At 34.6% G+C, this 22,406-nt stretch overlaps 1 protein-coding gene across 6 annotated transcripts in view; it reads right to left on the bottom strand.

Annotated features, from left to right (window-relative positions):
• The window catches only part of twin (CCR4-NOT transcription complex subunit 6-like twin), a 479,580-nt gene extending 463,524 nt beyond the window's left edge, over positions 1 to 16,056 (bottom strand). For 3 of the 6 annotated variants that reach the window (XR_011951357.1, XR_011951356.1, XM_072536822.1), the window contains exon 1: positions 15,977 to 16,056. Coding sequence is in view for 4 of the 6 variants with exons in the window: in XM_072536822.1 (XP_072392923.1) it covers positions 15,977 to 15,995 (19 nt within the window). In the remaining 2 variants the exon portion in view is untranslated. The remainder of the gene's footprint in view (positions 1 to 15,976) is intronic. The other 3 variants (XM_072536819.1, XM_072536823.1, XM_072536820.1) reach the window with 2 other exon arrangements.
• Between the last annotated feature and the right edge of the window lie 6,350 nt (positions 16,057 to 22,406).

Raw genomic sequence — 22,406 nt, 5'->3', positions numbered from 1 at the left:
TTTCCATTTATAATAATTGTCTCTTACAATCATTGTCTTTTGAATAAAACGTTGTCTAAAGTCGTTTTGTATTTAGTAACACAATTTCCTTAACAAATTGAACAAGCGGTTGATTTTTCAACCAGTGAAATTTTCAAAGTCGTTGGGACCGCAATAGTTCTTTGGTTGAAAAATCAACCAGGTCCAGTTCGACAAAGTAAAAAACATAATACCAAGAGGATACATTATTTATAGTTGTTTTGTATTGTTTTACTGAATATAAGCTTTTAACGACGTAAAAAAAGATCTGCGCCTTAAAGGGTTAAAGTTCCATAAATAAATAATAACAAGAAAATTGCTGTTGCCTGACATCGACCTTTATATTGATTCCTGACATCGCCCTTTATAACACGATTAGGTTTCAAAAATGAACTAACTATTGCGCATATTTTTACCCAAAGGCTGAGCTATTACTTTGTTTATTTTGTATATTAAATAAATGTTCATTTGGTACGAGTATCAGTTGGATATATCAACTATTTATACTTAGTATTTTAAATCTGGTATGCTCCCATGAAAATAATATTCAAAACCTACATTTGAATTATACTGTAAAATATCTAAATATTTTAACCGCAGCGGTTTCGCAACAACCGGATTTGTCTTCCAACATAAACTACGATTAGTGTGTATTAAATTTTGAAAGAGTCGTTAATTCGAAATTTCTGCAAAAATATAAGTTTCGGTCTGCGCTATTTACATAAATTTATCACATAGAAATCATAATTAATATGGAAATAAATTAGAAACGACTTAATTTAGTATAAAAAATAAAACTAGCACAAAAGAAAGTAAAATCGAGTGACTAAGATAATTTCGTTGACCGTCAAACCATCGGTTTTTGAACTTCGGGTGTTGTGAAAGTCGAGAAATAGCCAACGTTTGGTTGTTGATCATGATCAATCATACGGAGAAATCAAAAGTAAAAGGTGTAGAAACTTTTGCCATTGGCATTGATAAAGCAGTTGGTGAAATCGCCGACGAATGGAAAGCTGTGAAATACCTTATTTGTTCAGTTTCTCGAATAGGTTCATAAGTTTTTATTAAGTCATGGTATAAAGCAGAATATATCTATCAAAACATAGATACAAGATACAATTTATTTTTACGCTATAGATTAATGATAAAAATGATATTCTTCTCTACAAACTATGGTAGGGAATATACACACAACGCAAAAGTCTAGGGATATTTTTATAAATAGACGTATTTTGTTGATCTCTCAAATTAAACTTTACTTTTTTTAAATTGATCTCTAATCAATTTAAAAAAAGTAATACAAAATTTGTAGTTTAAATTATTGTTTAATATGTCAAGAACCATAAATTGCAAAAAAAAAAAAAGAAAATTGGAGCAAAAAAAATATATTGCAAATCACCCATGTTTCACATACCACCATAAAATGTCAAAAATACGAAATATAAACTTAAAATAAAGTATGGCCACCACGTTGGTTTATCACAGTTCTACATCTACTGTTCATGCTCCGAATCACATTGTTAATGTCTGCTTGAGGTAGTTGTGTCCATTTTTCTCTCAGAAGCTCTTTTCATTGAAACTCATTGTAGATATTGCCCATATGTGGAGTAATTTTTCGTTGGAGCATGTCTCATACATGCTCAATGGGATTCAAGTCCGGTGATTGTGCTGGCCACGGCAATACATCAATACCCACGTTATCCAACCAGTTTGTTACAATATGCGCAACATGTGGTCGAGCGTTTTCATGCATAAAATAAAAATTTTCTCCAACAGCAGCAGCAAACGGGCGCACAACAGGTTCAAGAATAGTGTCCAAATATTTCTGACTTGTGAGAAAGCCTGATCAATCATGATTCCGCCCCAAACCATTAATGTACCACCTCTATATGCATACACTTCTTGAAGATGTCGTAATCGTTTTCCATTTCCGGGTCGTCTCCAAACTCTTGTCCGACGGGAATCTGGATGAAATCCATATCTAGACTAGTCTCTAAACAAAACTATGACCCAGTCATTGTCAGTCCAATTCTGAAACTCTTGACACCAGAGTAATCTTGCAGCGCGATTGCCTCTAGATAGAGGTGGACATCTCAGTGGTCGCCGAGTACGAAGATTGGCTTCATAGAGACGATTCCTTACAGTACTGCTGCTAATTGTTACATTATGTGCAGGCTGTAATTCATTAACCAGCTCGGGTGCTGTGATTGTTGGCTGCCTTCTGGCATTTAAAATTAAATATCGGGCTTGAGCGACGGTTGTAGAGCGACCACGTCCTGGATGTTGCTCGGCTGGACTCCCAATGTCTCTAAACTGACGCCACAAACGACTTAAGACGCTTTGGGAGACACCCAGCTGGTCAGCAACTTGAGTTTGTCGCATACCAGCTTGAAGGAGGCCCACGGCTCTATTCATCTCGTCCAACGTTAAATGTTATCGTTGCATGGTAAAAAGACAATATCTTTAACTCACCTATTAAGCAAGAATTGTATAAAGTGACTAAAATTAAAAATAAACAATGTCGATTTTTTTGTCCCTTATAAAAAACATTCTAAAATACGTATTGCTATCAGTTTTACAATTTTTTTTTTTTGATAAGAAGTGACTGTCTGTATCAACAATTATAGTACAAGCAAATTTATATGGCCATGAAATTTCTGTCATTGGTATTGTCAAATTATTAAAATATCCTTAGACTTTTGCGTTGTGTGTATATTGAAAATGTAGAATACTTTTTAAGTTTAGGTCCTAACTTTTCTTTACCTTTACAAAAATTTCCTACATTTAATATTATTTCTGGCATAGAAAATGGTCTAACATACTTTAATAACTCAAATATAAATGAAGCAAAGCAGTCAATATAATCACAAATTATACTCAAAAGATAGAAAAATATGCAGGTCACCAGAAAAGTCAATATAATTATTATTTAAAACAATCTAAAGCTTTCCTAGAACAAAATACAAACTTACTAATTTTAACAGCAGATAAATGTAACAAAACAGTAATAATGTTAAAATCTGAATATTTAGACAAACTTAAATTACTATTAAATGATAAATCAGTATACAAAAAAGAAAAAATAAATCTTACAAATAAAATCCAAACTTGTTTAAATTCTCTCATTAACAAATGGTATAATTAGTTATTTATTGTAGAAGACGATAAAATTGTACTTTATCTTCGAGAGCGTTTTTTAGCGTCGAGACGTCAGTCGAGACGCTAATTATGCTCCAGAAGATAATGCGATTTTATCGTCGTGTGCAATATAACATTTTTTTCTATAGCAAGACTTCAAGTTCAGGTGAAAAATAGAATTTCAAAGAAAATTGTAATTTTTAGCACAAAAATCGTAATTGTGTTGCTCCGTTGCTCAAATGTCAAACAAATGTTACGTTTTGGTTTTTGCGGAGAATATTGTTGCGTTTAAGTGTTTAAGCAAACGAGTACAAGTTGTGATGCTCCAAAAATAGATATTTCTAATAATGTTAATTGTAAAATTTCAGTTGTTTTTAATCCTTAATGTGTTTGAATTTGTAAATTTTATTGAATAAAAAAAAGTTAAAATATTTTATCTACTCTTGCTGTTAAAGTGTCACTTTATCTACCCTTGCGGTTAAAGTGATACTTTATCTACTCAAAACAGTTGTTATAGCAACACTTTAACATTAGCTATGGAAAAAAAGAAATACATATACTTAAACTTAAAAAATAAATTAATATCTCACAATGGCACATCTTCATATATTTATGGACTTCCAAAAGTACATAAGAACAACATTCCTCTTCGCCGAATTATTAGTAATATTGGAAGTCCAACATACAACCTCTCCAAACATTTTGCAAACATTTTGGGAAATGCAATTGGTAAAAGCAACCATCATATACAGGATTCATGGGATTTTCACAATTTTATTTCAAAACCAATTAATCACAAACTTATATCTTTCGACGTAAAATCATTATACACTAACATCCCAATTAAAGATAGAGATAGAGAGAACTGGAGACGTTTGGAGGAGGCCTATATTCAACAATGGATGTGAAAATGGGGCTGGATGATGATGATGATCCCAATTGAAACAGCTTTAAACAATATCAAGACTAGATAAAATGACATCCAAACACATACTTCTCTTCCTCTTGAAGAATACCTAGAGGGTGTAAAATTCTGCCTCAATTCAACATTCTTCCAACATGAAAATGAATACTATTCTCAGATTTCTGGAGTGGCCATGGGTTCGCCTATTTCAGCACCAATGGCAAACTTAGTAATGGAAATATTAGAACCAACAGTCATCTCTAATGGATACATGTCATACATTAATGGATTTTCTAAACAAATGTCAAAAATTTTTGCAAAATATAATATTAATGTTGGACACAAATCATCAAAAACATCTGGAAAATATTTTTCAAAATTTAAACCTAAAGTTAATAAAGACCATCAATCAAAAGTTATTTATAAAATAAATTGTAAAGACTGTAATTCAACATATATTGGACAAACACACCAATACCTACATAGAAGAATTGTTGCACACAAACATAGTGTACAAACCAATGCATTAAACACAACAGCCCTAGCCAAACATTCTCTAGAAAATAGCCATTCTTTTGATTTTGAAAATGTACAGATTTTGGAAAAAGAACAAAATTACAACAAAAGATGCATATTGGAGATGAGTCACGTAAAAAAAGATCCAAATTCCACCAATACTAAGACTGACATCAAAGATCTTTCCAATATTGTATCATAATTTAATAAGTTGAGTTGTTTTTTAAATGCACTACGGTAGATATTTAAAGGGCGACCCTGAACCACTCCTATTCTAAGATACCTGCCAGATGTCAACTGTCAATAATATCAGATACCAATTTTTTAATCCATGTTAAACTTTTTAAAAAAGTGTAAACATCAAATTTAATTGTAAAATGTAATGCTTATAAAATAAAATAAAAGTGCTTATTGAAAATGGCAAATTTGCAGAAACGTTTAGGCAAAAGTGTATTTACACCAGACCGACAAACCCAGGAAATAAAAAAGTTTATATATATATATATATATATATATATATATATATATATATATATATATATATTGACAAAACTATAAAGGTACATTTAATAGGAACTATTATGTATTATTTTAGGATTCTACGAGTTTCTGACAGTTCCCAAATATCCTTTGGTTTCTCGAAACCAAACCTGAATGACTGCTTCTATCATTTTTATTTTTGTAGTACATAGCTTTGCAAATTGCCCACAAATTTTCAATAGGGTTGAGTTCTGGCGAATTACCTGGCCAATCTAAAACATTGTTCTTCTTATTTTTGAAAAATTCCATCCTTTGCCTTGACTTGTAACAGGGAGTAGAGTCCTGTTGAAGAATCACTCCTCCTTGTGGCTGACATTTTTTGAGTTCAATGTCGAAACGCTGTTCCAACATGGATTTGTATTTTTGGCTGTTCATCATGCCTTCGATTGGTACCAAAGATCCAACATCAATGTACAAAAAACATCCCCAAAACATTATTTGACTGGATATTTTACGGTTTGATCAATATGAGGTGGTATATGACCGCTGTCCCTGAACTATAAAATGAGTTTCATTGTAAATAGGACTTTTCTCTAGTCGTCTACAGTCCAATTAGAATATTTTTGGACCAACAATAGCCTTTGCTTCTGCGCTAAAAATGGGATATATTTTAAATATTTAAAAAAGAAGGATTGTTTGGAAAATATGTTACTGCTTCGCTTGTAACCTGAAAATGACCTGAAAATGTCATTTTCAGGTTACAAGCGAAGCAGTAACATCTCCAGAAGATGCCAACCCCTAGTGTTGGCGAAACGTCGAGAACTAATCTCAGAAGACAACGGCCTAACAGCCGGAACAAACAGTTTAACAAGTTTACCTTTGAACAACCACCTGAACTAAACCATATGTCCCATTATATTTCAGGATTTCTCAGAATAAATATCAAGGAATGTCTCATCAAAATTTCTCTTTTATCTGCTCGAGCAAATAAAACAGTGAAGGTAAAATCTATTATTTAATTATCTTTAAAATCAGCATTCAACAAATAATAGATTTTTCGGAAGTAGATTGCATCTACGAGTAATTACGTAACGGTGTCACTAACTGAGTAGAATACTTATTTTCGCAATCAAAGAATGTCACAATATAATCGCAATAATGCTTTTGTTCTAAAGATTTGTTATTGGTGTAAGATAATTTCAGTTAATTACGTTAAAATCTTGTAATTATTTTACATTACAAAATATTTCCTAACAATACTATTAGTCAAAACGTTTGTTCATATAATTTGCTGCAATTTTTTTCTTTTGCGAACAAAAATCAAATATAAAAATTTAGTTAAATTTTTAATGAGATTTAGTTAACTATTCGCGATAGCCAATTCCGACAGGGGGCGCTCAAGATTTCAAAGATGGACGATAACTTCGGGAAAACAAATAATTTTGTCATTTGATCTCGAAGCTATAAAATGTTTAATATAAATCATTTACACGTGTGTTTTGCCAAAGTAAAAGTTGGAGTACGTTCTTCAAAGTATATTTGTTTGTGATTCGAGTTTATACATACGGCAATTGACTCCTAAACCTGAATAAAAATAAAATTAAATGTTTGTTTTTTTACAGTATGTCTGAAACACGAAAAGTAAAATTTACATTGTCTCAATTATTTTTGTGGTTGCAAGGTCGACAGAGATCTTTAGTTGAGGATGAGGCAATTTTTGGAGCTGGCCACGTTATATTTTGTAAATTACGCCTTACGTTTTTTACCAATAACTTCTTGAGACCTTTGGGACAATTTAGCTGATGGAACAGCATCTTTCTTCAGTCTTCTCAATTTAGTTTCAGGTGTTACTATAAAGTAAATTAAATATAAATATATTAAAATGTAAATAATATTTTAATCAACACTTACTTGGAAAGTAATTGTTCTCAGTAGAGTGTAAACTGCACACCGTCATGTACTTGGTTATAGGTTTGCCAATTAGAAAATGCATTGCCAAACTTTTGTGTATGGAAGTTTGTTTGTGAATTATAATAGGATGAACATTGAGGAACACTGCAATAGTTTTTTGAACTCGAAGTCATTGTAAATTACAATATAAACCGGTCGCTAATATGTATACAAATTTGTATACAGATTTGTATACAAATCTCAAAGAAGAGAAAATACTAAAATACGATTAAATAAATAGAATGAATTGCCAAAAAGGAAGAGTTCTATTTCATAATTTAGCATTTTTTTAGAGTATGTACTACATTCTTATTTTTCTTACTAATATTTTTTTCGTAGTAATGTAATGTACCTGAATAACCTTTGCGTTGTTTTTCTCAATAATACGTAAATAGCAACTTTCTTAAATTATTATTAAAATAGATAAACATATTTCCAAAATGAAAAAGTTCAAATTATAATGAATATTATAAAAGATATTATAATATATTCATTATAAATTATAATGAATATAACAGCAAGAAGTGTTTTCCTACATCCTGCTTTGTGTCTAACAACTTTTATTTAGTTAGTATTAGATTAACTATTTACTTTAAAATTCTAGTTTTCAAAATCAATTATTGACTATTTAGTTTTGCCTATGTTTAATTAAGAATAGTACAAAAACTTAAACAGAATAGAGACAAATATCAGTTCTTTTTATCAGTTCATCACGTCAGTTCATAAGATCAACACAGGTATAATACGCATACTCTGTGTATTATTATTTGTTATTTAATCCAGGGTTAGTTATATTTGTAAACTACTATACCGATTTGGGAAGACGATATCAGAAATTATTCCTGAGCCAACTGAATTTCGAGAAAATATATTGGAAATAAATAATACTATGTACGTATTTCAAACGATTGAAACTGAGGTTGAAGAAATAACAAAATCTTTAAAAAATAAAAAGTCACCAGGACACGATAATATTAGATCTGAAGCTTTAAAAGAAATAACAAAACAGATTTTAAAACCCTTAACATATATAATAATGGAGTAGATCGACAAAAGATGTTAAAGCAACTATCTATGTTGGGGATACCCAATAAGTTGGTTAAACTTATACGAATGACTCTGGAGGGTTCCAAAGCTGTTGTGAGAATAGATGGAGACATGACGCAGGCCTTTGATATTGAAAATGGAGTTAGACAAGATGACGCCTTATCAACAACACTTTTTAATCTAACTTTAGAAGCTGTTGTTAGAAAACTGGATATAAACGGCTTTATTAATACAAGATCACTGCAAATATACGCATATGCGGATGATGTTGCCATAATAAGCCGCAACAAAAGGGTATTAAGCGAAAAAGTTATAGAATTGAAAGGAGAAGCTCCTATGTTTGGTCTATATGTAAATGAAACAAAAACAAAACATATGGAGTGCACAAAATCTAATCAACATGAGAATCTGAAGGTAGACAACCATACCTACAAATATGCGTCCACTTTTCTCTACCTAGGCTCAATAATAAATGACAACAACATCAGTCAAGAAATACAAGCACGGATTCTTAGCAGTAATAAGTGCTTTTATGTATACAAAGACTTAATGAAAAGTAAGTTACTGAATCGTGAGTCCAATCTTAGCTTAGTGGACCCTCTCAACCACTGATGAAAATCAACTGAGAATATTTGAGAGCAAAATACCAAAGAAGATATTTGGACCAACCCAATGCAGCGATGGTTCGTGGAGAATTAAAATGAACCACGAGCTGGATGAACTAATGCAGAGCACAGATATTGTTAGATTTGTAAAGTCACAAAGACTAAACTGGCTTGGTCACCTAGAAAGAATGCCAGATAATCGAGTTGTAGAAGTAGTCCAGATATGGAAGCCTCAAGGAAACATAACAAGAGGAAGGGCCCGTAAAAGATGGATAGACGACGTAGAGAGGGATCTTAAAACCATGAACATCAGGCAGTGGCGAAGGAAAGTATCCGACAGGGCAGAATGGAAGAACATTGTTAAGCAAGCCAACACTCGCAAAGGGTTGTAGCGCCATTAGAAGAAGAAGAAGAACATATATAATAAATACATGTCTTAATTTAATCATTTTTCCAGATATTTTAAAAACTGGAACTATTAAACCGCTATTCAAATCTGGCGAAGAAATATATTGTCAAAATTATAGGCCTATCACCCTAACCTCAAACATAGGAAAATATTTAAAAAACTAATTAAGATAAGACTTACAAATTTTATAAATAAATTCAATATGCTGCCTGAATAGTATGGGTTTCAAGAAGGACAATCCACTGAAGATGCAATCTGTGCTCTAACAGCTAACATCTCCAAATCTCTTTATAATGCAAAACCAGCTCTTTGTATATTTGTAGATTTATCAACGGCATTTGAGACTGTTTCACATAAAATATTGCTATATAAACTTAAAAAATATGGTATTAGAGGGCTTGCATATAATATCCTAGAAAGTTATCTTCTAAACAGACAACAACATGTTTATATAAATGGAGAAATTAGTAAGGGAAGAATTATATCATATGGAGTCCCGCAAGGAACAGTTTTAGGACCAATTCTCTTCAATATCTACATCAATGATCTATTCAGACTGAATATTACAGGTAAGATAATACGCTTTGTAGATTACACAGCTATTTTCTATGATGCAAATACGTGGAGTAATTTAAAACAAAAAGCCGAAACAGACTTTGACACAATTCAGTAGTTAGATTAAGAGGAGGATGGGGTGGAATACGGAATAATTACTTGCATTCTATAAACATTATTCAGAAGTGGTTAATTAGAAATATTTATGGGACAAATTTGAGATATTCTAACGAGCTGTTATATAACGTAAGTCAATTTTTAACTGTACGTAAATTATTCTTTTACAAAGCCCTTATACATATACGTAAAAAAGATAATATTAAACTTTAACAATCATGTCCATCAAACTAGGTATTCGGAATAGTGCAATTTTAATTTAATAAAATAAAATAATTTAAAAACTATCGCTTCGTGCGTAGGCGATAAAAAAGCTACCCTTCCCCTCCTCAGTCACTCCCGCAGTGCCACATCTGTTTTTATTGTTTTATTAAGATTACGTAAAATTCATTCCTAGATCTAGTAAATGTTTCAGTCCGTTCCTTATATAAATCACCTGTGTATATACCTGCACTTAAAACTGCAAACCAGAGTATATAGTAATAAATTACCATAAAATTAACGCAACTCTTTCATGGCTAGTTATTCAGATTTTACAAAGATCACCGTTCACTTTTGTGCTCTTTTCATACAGAATCCACTTTGTTTATTCGTCATCATTTACATCTTAAACGGCTACCATTGAGTTTCAGGTTATTCAGGATTTGAGTTAAATTTGTAATTCGAGCAGAAAAAAACTAGCGGTATAGAACTAAGGAGATCTCTATTTAATGGAATGCCATTTAATATACAAAATAAACTTCAAGTTTTTCAGTAAACTTTTTTTGACAAAATATTTATCAATGCTGAACTATTTATATGAGTTAAGAATATCTGTTTTTATTTTTATTGATTTCTAAAGGTTCTGAAAAGTTTGAAAAAATTGATTTTATTATGAAGCATTTTAAAGTATGTATACAATTATGACCAGATAAAACAAATATTATGGAAAAAAATAAGTGATAAAAATTTAGTATATATGGCCTTACCGTGTATCCATGGACCGACCGCGTTAGAAATGAAGAAATTTTAAGGCGTATGAATAGAGAACGTGAACTCACAGAAATTGTCAAGAAGCGTAAAACGTCGTATCTTGGACACATATTTAGACACGACAGGTATAACTTCCTTCAGCTTTTATAGAAGGGAAAATAAAAGGCAGACGCGGCCCGGGTAGACGACAAATGACCTGGCTGCGCAACATCAAAGATTGGACAGGATTAGACTTTCAAAGTTTAATAAGGAAAGCCCAAAATAGGGAAGACTTTGCAGAGGTCATCGCCAACCTTCGCTAAGAAGACGGCACCTAAAGAAGAAGATATATGGCCTTGAACTGGGTAGCTTTCGCTATCAACCCAGGAGGGCAGAGGGTGCTAAGAATCTGCCGAGTCTAAACCGCTACCCAAATAAAACAAACAACGCTTTATATAGTGCCATATTAATTGCCGCTCGCTATTGAACCAATTAAGATATGTAGAACTGGAGAAAGAAACTGAAATTATAAAATGGGACGTCATTGGAATCAACGAAGTAAGACGGAAAGATGAAGGGAATTAGCGACAGGAAACACATTCTACTACCGAGTAACACCGACGGGCAGAACAGGCGGTATTGGATTCCTAATTGACAAGAAATGAAAACGATGGGTAGTAGAAATAACTAGTATGTCGGATAGAGTATCTAGTTTAACCTTACTACACCTTAACTTTAACAGTGTTTTAAGTACAGTAGGCTCTCCCCACATCCAGATGTAATGATTTAATTAAATCAAGTCCAAGTTTAAAAAGTCCACAAAATTACATATTTCGGAACTGTCATAACGGACAAACTAGAACCAAATGAAGAGATTTCTTTGCAATAATCATCTCAATTTAGAACTAAAACAAAGAATAGTTAAGTGCTATATTTGATCTGTCCTTTTGTATGGAGGAGAAATGTGGACACTAAAAGTATCCAGTATGAACAGAATTGAAGCATTGGAAATGTGGATTCATAGACGGACGCTGAAGATACCTTGGACAGCAAAAAACTAATGAGGAGGGTCAACAAAGATAGAGAATTGCTAAAGACTGTGGAAAATGTCTTATATGGGACACATACTGGGGGGAAATCGATATAGCATATTACAACTGATCCTTAAAAGCAAAACATAGGGCCGTACAGGTGTAGGAAGAAAACAGGTTCCTTGGTTAAAACATTCCTGAATGGACTCATATATCAAAAGCAAGACAATTATTCCTTGTGGCAGAAGATCTAGAAGCCTTCGCAATGGTGATCGCCAACGTCGGATAAATCTGATATGGCACGTGAAGAAGAAAAAGACACTTTAACTATCAAAGAGATACAATATACAAATGATACAAATACACGCCCCAAAGATTACTTACACTGACGAAGAAATAGAGGAACTCTACACTAACATTAGTAACTCAAGCATTAAATAACAGTAAAAGTCACTTCAAGTATTTAATTGGTGACTTTAATGCCAAAGTGGGAAAGAGAAACGACAAGGAACAGGTCGTGGGGAAGTATTGAGTCGGTGAGAGAAATGAAAATTGCTATAACAAAAGATGTCAGTATAATAAATAAATTTCAAACAGGCAGCTACCATAGATAGATCAGAGCAAAAATTGTTCTAGATCTAAAACTAGAAATACTAAAATTTATCATAAAACCATAGACCAATATCTCTCTTGTCACAAATCTATACAACTTTCACTAAGGTGATCACAACTAGACTAAACAACAAATTTGATGTATACCAACCAGTTGAACAGGCAGGATTTAGAAAGGGGTACAGCACAACCGACCACCTTCACACCCTTAAAATATTGATAGAAAAGACCAATGAATACAACCTTCCAATATACCTAGCGTTTGTTGACTATGAAAAAGCGTTTGACAGCATAGAATTATGGGCAGTAGAAGCAGTAGTTAATTGCCGAATAGATTTACGGTACAGAATGTTAATCCACAATATATATCAAAACGCCACTATGAGAATTCAGCTAGACAGAGATTTGCAAACTCCATTAATTAGAATTTGTAGAGGTGTCAGACAAGGGGATACAATCTCACCCAAACTATTTACTCTGGCGTTGGAAGACTTTTTAAATCTATAGACTGGGACAATAAAGGGATTTATATAAACGGGAAATATTTAAATCATCTAAGATTCGCCGATGATGTACTCCTGATAGCAACAACTATGGAACAACTACGAATAATGATTTCATACCTAGAAAAAACATCTCTTGAGAAAGGACTAAAAATGAATCCAAAGAAAACTAAAATAATGACTAATACAGAAGACAGATCAGTAATTACCATAGGTGGAACAAACATAGAACACGTCCAAGAATATATTTACTTAGGACAAGCTATCAGAGCAGACAAAAGTAACCAGACTAAAGAAATAACCAGAAGAATAAAAATGGGGTGGGCTGCATTCGGAAAACTCTCATATACTATCAGAAACCAAAAAATACCTTTAAAAGTAAGAACGAAGGTATTTAATGCATGCCTACCTGTTCTGACATATCGTGCCCAGACGTGGACGTGTACCAAGAGCAACTTAGATACAATAAAGAAAACTCAAACAGCTATGGAAAGACAAATGTTGGGAATATCGTTGAGAGATAAAAAGAGGAACGAGTGGATAAGATGCAAAACCAAAACAAGAGACGCTGTCGAACATGCATTGAAATTAAAATGGAAATGGGCTGGGCATACCGAAAGATATCAGGATGGAAGATGGAATAAAGAAATTGGCCGCTGGAGACCATATACCGCAAAAAGGTCAAGAGGTCGACCGCAAATGAGATGGAAAGTTGACATTGAGCAAAGCGCAGGTCCAATGTGGAAAAGACAAACAGAAGACAGAGACAAATGGAGACAAATGGGAGAGGCCTATATTCAACACATGAATAGATTTTGGGCTATAGACAGAGATCATAAAACCAACAACAACCGGTATAAATATTAACAATCTAAAAGAAAACTCAGATCACTACCACAGGATAATTGATAAAAGATTACATGATCAGATCGACAGCTCTCAATTAATGAAAATCTTTCATATCCTTGATAGTGCCAAAGAAATCGGAGGCCCGCAACAACAAAATGAACATAGTAAACTGTCTAATAACACCAAGAGATTCCTAGAAAAGTCTTTCATAAAACAAATGGCACAACAACATAAGGAAAGCTGACGAAAACGATGGAAACGTGTGGAAAATTCTGAAAGCCAAACAAAGAGGAAAACAAAAATGCCTCAAATCATAAACGACGAGGGAACACACTTCGAAACCCAAGAAAAAGTAGATGCAATCGCTAGAAGAATGGCAGCAACACACAGACAGAACCAAAACATGTCGGATGCAAAAACCATAGAGGAGGTCAACGCAGAATACAAAAGGATGAAAACGTCCTCAAGGAACTTCCAAAGAAGGTAATAGTACAACTGTACTATATCTTCAAATATTGCATGGAAAAAGCACATTTTCTAAGTAATTGGAAGCACGCCAAGATCATCACTCTACTAAAACCAAGAAAAGACGAAAGAAGACGGGAAAGCTACAGGCTCATATCACTACTGGAAATACTAGGAAAAGTACTGGAAAAAATCGTCTACGGAAGGCTAATAAAACATGCAGAAAGAAGAAGAATCATTCAGAAGTACCAGTTCGGATTCAGAAAAGGAAGAAACTGCGAACTCTAACTAGCAAGAGTCTTCAGCGACACGAAGATAAGATTCAACAGAAGGCAGAAAACAGGAATGGCCATCCTGGATATCCAGAAGGCATATAATACGGTCTGGAAGAAGGCACTAATATAAAAGATGGACAGAGCTAGATTGCCTCATTATTTAGTTAATATATGTGACACATATCTAACTAATAGAACATTTCAAGTTTCAGCTGATCAAAAGACATTCAAGAAATACAAGAAGAGACTGCTTAGGGCAGTATTCTCTCGAACATTTTATACAACATTTTTGTTTCAGATTTACCAACACATCCAAGAACATTTACAGCTCCCTACGCAGTTGATACGGCGATATATGCAACAGGAAAGGATGACGGAAGAATAGTCCAAAACATAGAAAATCACCTAGGAAAATCACGGGATACACCGAAAAATGGAAAATCAAAATCAAAGCCGATAAGACACAATTCATCATGTTTACCCAAGAGACGAGTCCACCAGAGGTAGAAATAATAGTAGTAGGAAACAGGATCCAATCAGAAGATTCAGTTAACTACCTAGGAGTCCCCCTCGACAGGAAACTCAACTTTAAAAAACACTCAACACATCAAGGTAAAAGCAAACGCTGCTAAAAAACTAATACTTCCGTATATTTTTAGGTCCACTCCACTAACGAAGGCCAAGAAGATCCAGTTATACCAGGCCTGCGTTAGATCGGTAATGCTGTATGCTGTCCCAGTGTGGAGCTCCATTTCGGAGTCCAACTAGAAGAAACTTGAAGCAACAGAGACGTCATGTTACAGGATCATCGATGGATAAACATGGGAAGAACGGATTACAAATGCAACCATCAAAGAATGGCTCCAGTATACACCACTGAGGGAGGTGGCTGAGAAAAGGACAAAGGGCACAGGGCAAAGGGTATTTCTTCTACCAAGGCACAAGAAGACTCCTTAAGACCAAAAACAAGTACCTACAGAAAAAGAAGCCAAAGAGTCCACGACAAAAAAATTCAAGGTCAGAGAGGAAGAAAATCAGCAGTAGGCAAAGCAACAGCGGGACGTCAAGAAAGAAGGCTATGATATCTTAACTTTTGAAATATCTTAGGTGTGAAATGTTAATATTATTAAGGCAATAAATGTTTTTATTTTTATTTTATTCCCTTTTGCCATCAAAACACAAAGGGCATTTCAAAAGATTACCACTTTGCAACGACACGACGGCGAAACAGGAGCATTTTGTACCGACAGTATCGACGAAAGTTCTTGGAATAATAAACTTGTTCATTAGTTATCAATACGGTTTGACTCATCATGTCTTTACTGTTTATGTCCACGGATGTATTCGAAAATTCTTCAGAGTCCGAGGAATAGTTAACAATCAACGTGAAAATAAATGCCACACTGTCGAAAATAATATACTATATTATCAAGAGATATCATTAAACGATAATAATATGCAACACGCTGTATCAAAATAAACAACTCTGATTGATACCAAACACTCTGCGATATAGGTTAGCCAGTTTCTTATTCAAAATGAATCACCTACCTGTATTTAAATTATTCATGAATTTGGAATTATTCAGTTCGATATCACTTGACACGACAAAACAACGATAGTCGGGAGCACACACTACCAGTTGACATATGCAAACATAAGCAGGTTCAACCTACTTATCAAGTTCAAACCTTTTTTATCGAAATTATTTCGTAACTATTTTATTTAAATATAATACATGTTTTTATTCCTGTGTTTATCTTTAGTCAAGGTGCAATACATAAAATATAACCACATCCTTTTGAGTTGTCCGTATTACAACTTTGTTAGTGAAAGTAGATATTATTTTACAAACAAATGGGGAATTATTTTGTAAATAATAATTCCAAACTAAACTGGTCATTAAAAATTGTAGCATCAAAGGCAAATTAAAGAAACACATTTTTTTTATTAACGGTAGTGTGGGCAAACTCTTGTCATTTTTGGGTTTAAATTTGTGCATAATACAATACGTTCGATGCACACATATTAAAATCTGAAACTACCACACATGAGATAAGGTCCAGAATAGAACTAGCTCTAGTCTAGTTTTTATTAAACGCAGACGAAAGCTTTTTATAAAAAGCAATAGCGGCCAAAGACAGCAACCTTTTCTTTTCGTCTTTATAGAGGGGGGGGTCTGGAATCTTCAAAAGACATCTCAGTCCAGGACGCCGCCTGACTGACCTTAGTGCAGGATTCGTTCCTCGTACTCCCGGCGATAGTTCCCGAGGTACTTTAAAATTCCCTCTCGTCGAAGAGTCTACGCCGAACGCCTACCTGCTAAACTAGACCCTCCTCTGCCATCCAGCAATCCGGAAGCGGATCTGCTGTGTCATTGTGTCTGCTGCAGCAGACACAGTATTGTAGGCGCATGCCACTCGCAACAAACTTGTTCTGTCCACTCGTGTCATGAGCCTCCCATAGGCGGTTATCTCTACCGCCCCGCTCCAGACTGGTGCCGCGTAGAGGACGATCGACTGTACAACACCGTGTAAGACTCTCCTCCTTTCGGATTTGGGTCCCTCAATGTTGGGTATTACCTTCCCCAACGCAGCCGCACTATTCGCAGCATTCCGGGCCACCTCCCGCACGTGCTCCCTCAATTTTTCATTCTGGTGCGATGTCACTCCTAGCTGCTTTACGTGTTTCTTGGGTGTTAGACATGCTACCGCACATTGTAATTCAACACTTTGCCTGTTCTTTTTCCCCTTCAGAATGATCGCTTCGGTTTTCTCTGCCGCAAGCTTCAGTCCCTGCTGCGTCATCCATTTTTTTACGACGCCGCCTGCGTTCCGAACCTGGTATTTGAGATCTGGCTCATCCCGGGCCACTACCAGTACAGCGAGGTCATCCACGAATGCGAAGGGGGTTGTACCCCCTCCGGGGTACAACTCGGTCCCCGTTGTATCCCTCCGTATTCACAGTTCATAATCCCGTTATATACCAGGTTCCATAGCGTCGGGCTCAAGACAGATCCCTGGAGGACCCGTCAGTCACGTCCACGATCGTGCCCTTTTCCACCATAATTCTTCTGTAGGACAGATACTCCGCCACCATATTCATCAGGTAACCAGGACATTCTCTCTCCTTCATTGCCTCGTTCCACTGCAGCGTATTGAATGCATTCCGAACATCGAACAACAGCAGGGCTGACCAGCGATGTTCATCCTCTCTGTTCCGCAATGCTTCGAGTACACTCACGATTGCATCAATCGTGCTTTTTCCTTTACAAAAACCAAATTGCCTCCGAGATAAACCACCTGACCTCTCAATCATGTCGTCTATGCGTACTCGCAGCTTCGTTTCATGCACAGGGACCTGGATATAGCTGTAAGAAATGTACAGACGGCACTGGATACAGTAGAATAATGGATTATTAAATGGAAAATAGCCATAAATCCAGGACACATTTGAAGACAGTTATCTTCAAAAAGAAGAGATGGCTCAAAAAAATAGCTAATACTGCAAGACAGACCCATCGAAAATAAAAATTTCTCTTCATTTGCACTTATTCCTGCAACATGGATAGTGAATTGCTCCTTGATTACGTTCAATCCGTCTAATACGGCACTCACCGTGAAACACCCGATATAAATATACTACGCGGCATAAGTTATGGATATTACCAATATAATGGTAATGGTACTTCATTCTGCATCAATGATTAGTATGTAAACAATTAAACATTATTATAGTTTTTAAAAAACATGAAAATTTGAGCCTTATAAAGAGAATCAGACCAAAAAAAAAACACATTCTAAGTATTGACAAAGCACCTGTACAAGTATTAAAAAACTACTTGACCGATTGTGCCCATCTTTCGCAAATGCAGTAACTACATAAAATCTCACATCATGAAATATGCTTTATATGTTTTTATTGTTTATTTTAATAATTATAAACAATTGAAAAACATGCTTACTTTCGGGTTTAATTTGCAACAACTTTTTTGTTTACAAACATTTTTTAATTTAGAAAATTTCATTTTAAAGAGAAAGTATTTTCCAGAAAGTCGTCTGTTGAACGTTTTTATCTAGAATACGTAGTTTTTTCACAATATTCAAATGAATGAACAAAGTCTTTTGCTTAAATGTCATGACGCAATAAGAGTTTCGATAACCACGAGATACTACAGCCTTTCTATTGACTTCCCTCAGATATTCCAGATAAAAAATAGCGCCCAGTAATTTTTTGATTCTTCTCTAAAGAGGTAAATCATCTAAATATGATAACGTTATACACCTTGCCAGATCAGACGGTATAAGAAACTAATGTCATTGATGACGGGGAATCTTTCTCACAAAACTGACTGTTTTTTAAGTCTTATCTAATAAATTTGTATTTGCCTGTAATTTTTTAATGACTATATTGACTAAATCGAAATAAATATTTAGGACATAAGCAATTCACTACAATTGCATTAGGTTCCAAAAAAAAATGAACGGTTTCCTTTCAAATCACACATAACTCTTTGTTGCAGTAGAGTCATCAATTATTGTTTTTTTTTTGACAATGCCCCAGATCCATTGAATGGGATTTTATTGGCAGCGCTAAAGGATAGTCCCAATAGCTGATATACAATGGTTAATCAATAAGATATGTAAAATAACTAGGGCAAATATAATTTTTTTAATTAAATGTTTGATTTTTATATCGGAAACCAATACATTGTTAAATTATCAAAAAATTCGCCACAATAAGTTTTAAATCCTTCCAGCCTGAAGTTCCGAAAACTATCTTTAATGTTTTTCTTTTAAAACAAAGAGATATTACAATAAAATAGTTCCTTTATTTTAAATTTACTTTTGATTTCCAGCTTTTTTCAATATATTGTCTTTTAATTTCGCATCGGATTCAAAGCCTGGAATCTTTTGTTTTGTGTCACAAAGATGGGCCCGACCTCGTTCGTTATTCTCTGTGTAGCTTTTGATTGCAGGTTCTGAATATTCAGCTCGTGAGTTTCCATTATGATTTTCATTTCGGTGGCAACAAGAATAAATTAACGGGAGCTATTGAAACGAAAGTGCTCATCTTCTTTTTTATATAAGGCTTCGCCATTTTCATATACCGTCACTAATTGCGTCTTCTATATGGTAATGACATTCAGCGCTGTGATGCGTTACTGTCGACAGATAACCATATCATCAGACCAAAAAAATTTATTTTCGTTTTTAAATGTTAAAAGTTAAAACACATTCGGTAAATTTGAAGGAATAAGAAATGTTGCCTTATTGTCATAAGCTCAATTTGAGAAATTTTTTATAGATTGTCAAAAAGATTTTAAATAATTAAATTGCGTTAAAGTCTTAGCTCTTTAGAATAGCGACGACAATAACAATATATCGCGAGAAGATTAATTATTGTCAGTCCTTTTACTATACGGAGAATCGAGCAGCGATTTAGACAAACTGACACCAATTAATGAAGATCTAGAAGTAGTCGAAAATGGTAGACTTCCGATGCTGATAAAGATAAAGACTAAAAAATCAACTTCGCGATGTTCTATTAAAGTTGCTTAGATGTCACCGCGTGGCAAGATTAGCATTTGCTCCTCAACATGTTAATTGGAATGGTGCCTAGTGATAAAATGTTTATGGACGAATCACGATTTTGCGTACATTTGAACGGGTGAAAGATTTATGGAGTATACCGTTAGTTCTTGTCCTAGTTATGGAGAAGGATCGCTAATAGTATGAGCTACTCCTAGAAAAAGTCTTGCGCTGAAGATGGAACACAGCACGAAGATCTATTAATAATATTTTGGCCAAATACGTCATACTTTATAGTCAACCACTTTATTCTTATATGGGACAATGCAAGACCACATTCTGTGTTATACCTAGTTATGGTTCGTGTTGCGTTCATAGAGAAATAAAATAAATTAAATAACATGCAGTAGGACGAGGCAAAACAGGAAAAGTAGTAGGAAATTTCGGAGTTGGTGAAAGAAACGAAAGAGGAGATCGTCTAGTTCAATTTTGCCAAGAACACAACCTAGTACTTACTAACACTCTCTTTAAGCTCCCGCACCGTAGACTCTATACCTGGAAATCACCGGCAGACTCACCTGGTAAAATAATCAGAAATCAAATAGATTATATCGCTGCACCAATCAGGTTTAGAAACTCCATCAAAGCCGTAAAAACTTACCCGGGTGCGGACGTAGGATCAGACCACAATCCGGTGGTATGTTAGTTTGAAGTAAAGTTAAAAAAGCCAAATGTAAAGAACAGGCCCGAAACGCTAGATATTAGGAAGCTTTCCAATAATAATATTAAACAACAGATGCAGGAGAATTTAAATACCAAAATATCAAAAATCCTTAAAAATAACAATGAACCGCTGGAAAAGTGGAGTGAAATTAAAGAAGAGATTAGAACTTCAAGCACTAAGTTTTTACTACCTGATAAGAGAAAAAAGAAAGACTGGATGACTGCAGAAATCCTTGACATGATGGAAGAGAGACAGATATATAAAATTAAAGATACTGCCAAATACCGCGAAACCCATAGACGAATTAGAGCTGAGATAAGAAAAACTAAAGAGAAATGGTTCTCGGAGAGATGCGAAGAAATCGAACAGTGCGAAAAGGTATACGACTATCACAATATGCATAAGAAGATAAAGGAACTCACAACAAAGAAAAGCTACAATATTTTATCGAAAGAGCTATGCGATGATAATGGAAATCTACAACTAGACCCCGACAAAATAGTTAGAATCTGGGAAACTTATGTGGAACAACTGTTTAATGATGACCGTCCTAGTGGGTATACACTGAGCAATGATGATACTGGCCCTTCTATTCTAAAATCAGAAGTGGAGAATGCTATAAAGGGTCTTAAAAATAACAAAAGACCAGGCAACGATAACGTATACGGGGAAGTATTGAAAATGCTATGCGAAACAAACAGTCAATTTCTAGACTCACTTGTCAGACTCTTTAACAATATTTATAACAGCGGGGTGTTTCCTGAAGACTGGCTAGAGTCAACTTTTGTTGCCATACCGAAAAAACCAAAAGCAAAGTCTTGTGATCAACATCGGATGATAAGTCTAATTAACCACATTTCGAAGGCATACACCAAGGTTATTTACAACAGAATAAGCAAAAAATGCGAGGATAACATTGGAGATTCGCAGTTTGGGTTTCGGAATTCTCTTGGGACAAGAGAAGCACTTTTTAGTCTACAGGTACTCATCCAGCGCTGCAGAGATATGAACAAAGACGTGTACATATGAAAGAAGTTCTCCATAAGATCGGAGTCGACTACAGAGACATTCGAACAATAGCGAGTCTCTATTGGGGCCAAACAGCTAAAGTGAAAGTAGGATCTACATTGACCAATAAAATTGAGATCAAGAAAGGGGTACGACAGGGCTGTATCTTGTCTCCTATTGTCTTTAATATATACTCAGAAGAACTATTTAAGACAGCGCTGGAGGAAAGCACAGAAGGCATAAAGATAAATGGAGAAATAATTAATAACATAAGGTATGCTGATGACACTGTGATTCTAGCAAGTAGCATGGAGGAACTGAGTTGCCTAATGAGCAAGATACAAAAAACAAGTGCACAATACGGACTCAGACTAAATATCACAAAAACCAAATGGATGTTAGTAAGCAAAACCCAACAACCACCACAGCAACTGATATTAGACAATGAAAGAATTGAACACGTGGATTCGTACATCTACTTGGGAACAACAGTTAACTCAAATTGGGATCAAGCGAAGGAAATACGTATAAGAGTAGAAAAGGCAAGAGCATCGTTCACTAGCATGAAGCAAATTTTCACCTCTAAAAGCCTCACCCTACCTCTCAAAATTCGACTTCTGAAATGTTATATATTCCCAGTTTTGTTATATGGAATGGAGGCGTGGACAATGACCGCAACATTGATGAAAAAAGTAGAGGCCTTCGAAATGTGGGCTTA

This window comes from Diabrotica undecimpunctata, chromosome 7 (assembly GCF_040954645.1).
Source record: "Diabrotica undecimpunctata isolate CICGRU chromosome 7, icDiaUnde3, whole genome shotgun sequence".
In the NCBI taxonomy this organism is placed as follows: Eukaryota; Metazoa; Arthropoda; class Insecta; order Coleoptera; family Chrysomelidae; genus Diabrotica; species Diabrotica undecimpunctata.
Note: the sequence above shows the minus strand (reverse complement) of the source record. Positions and strands in the feature narration are given on the sequence as shown.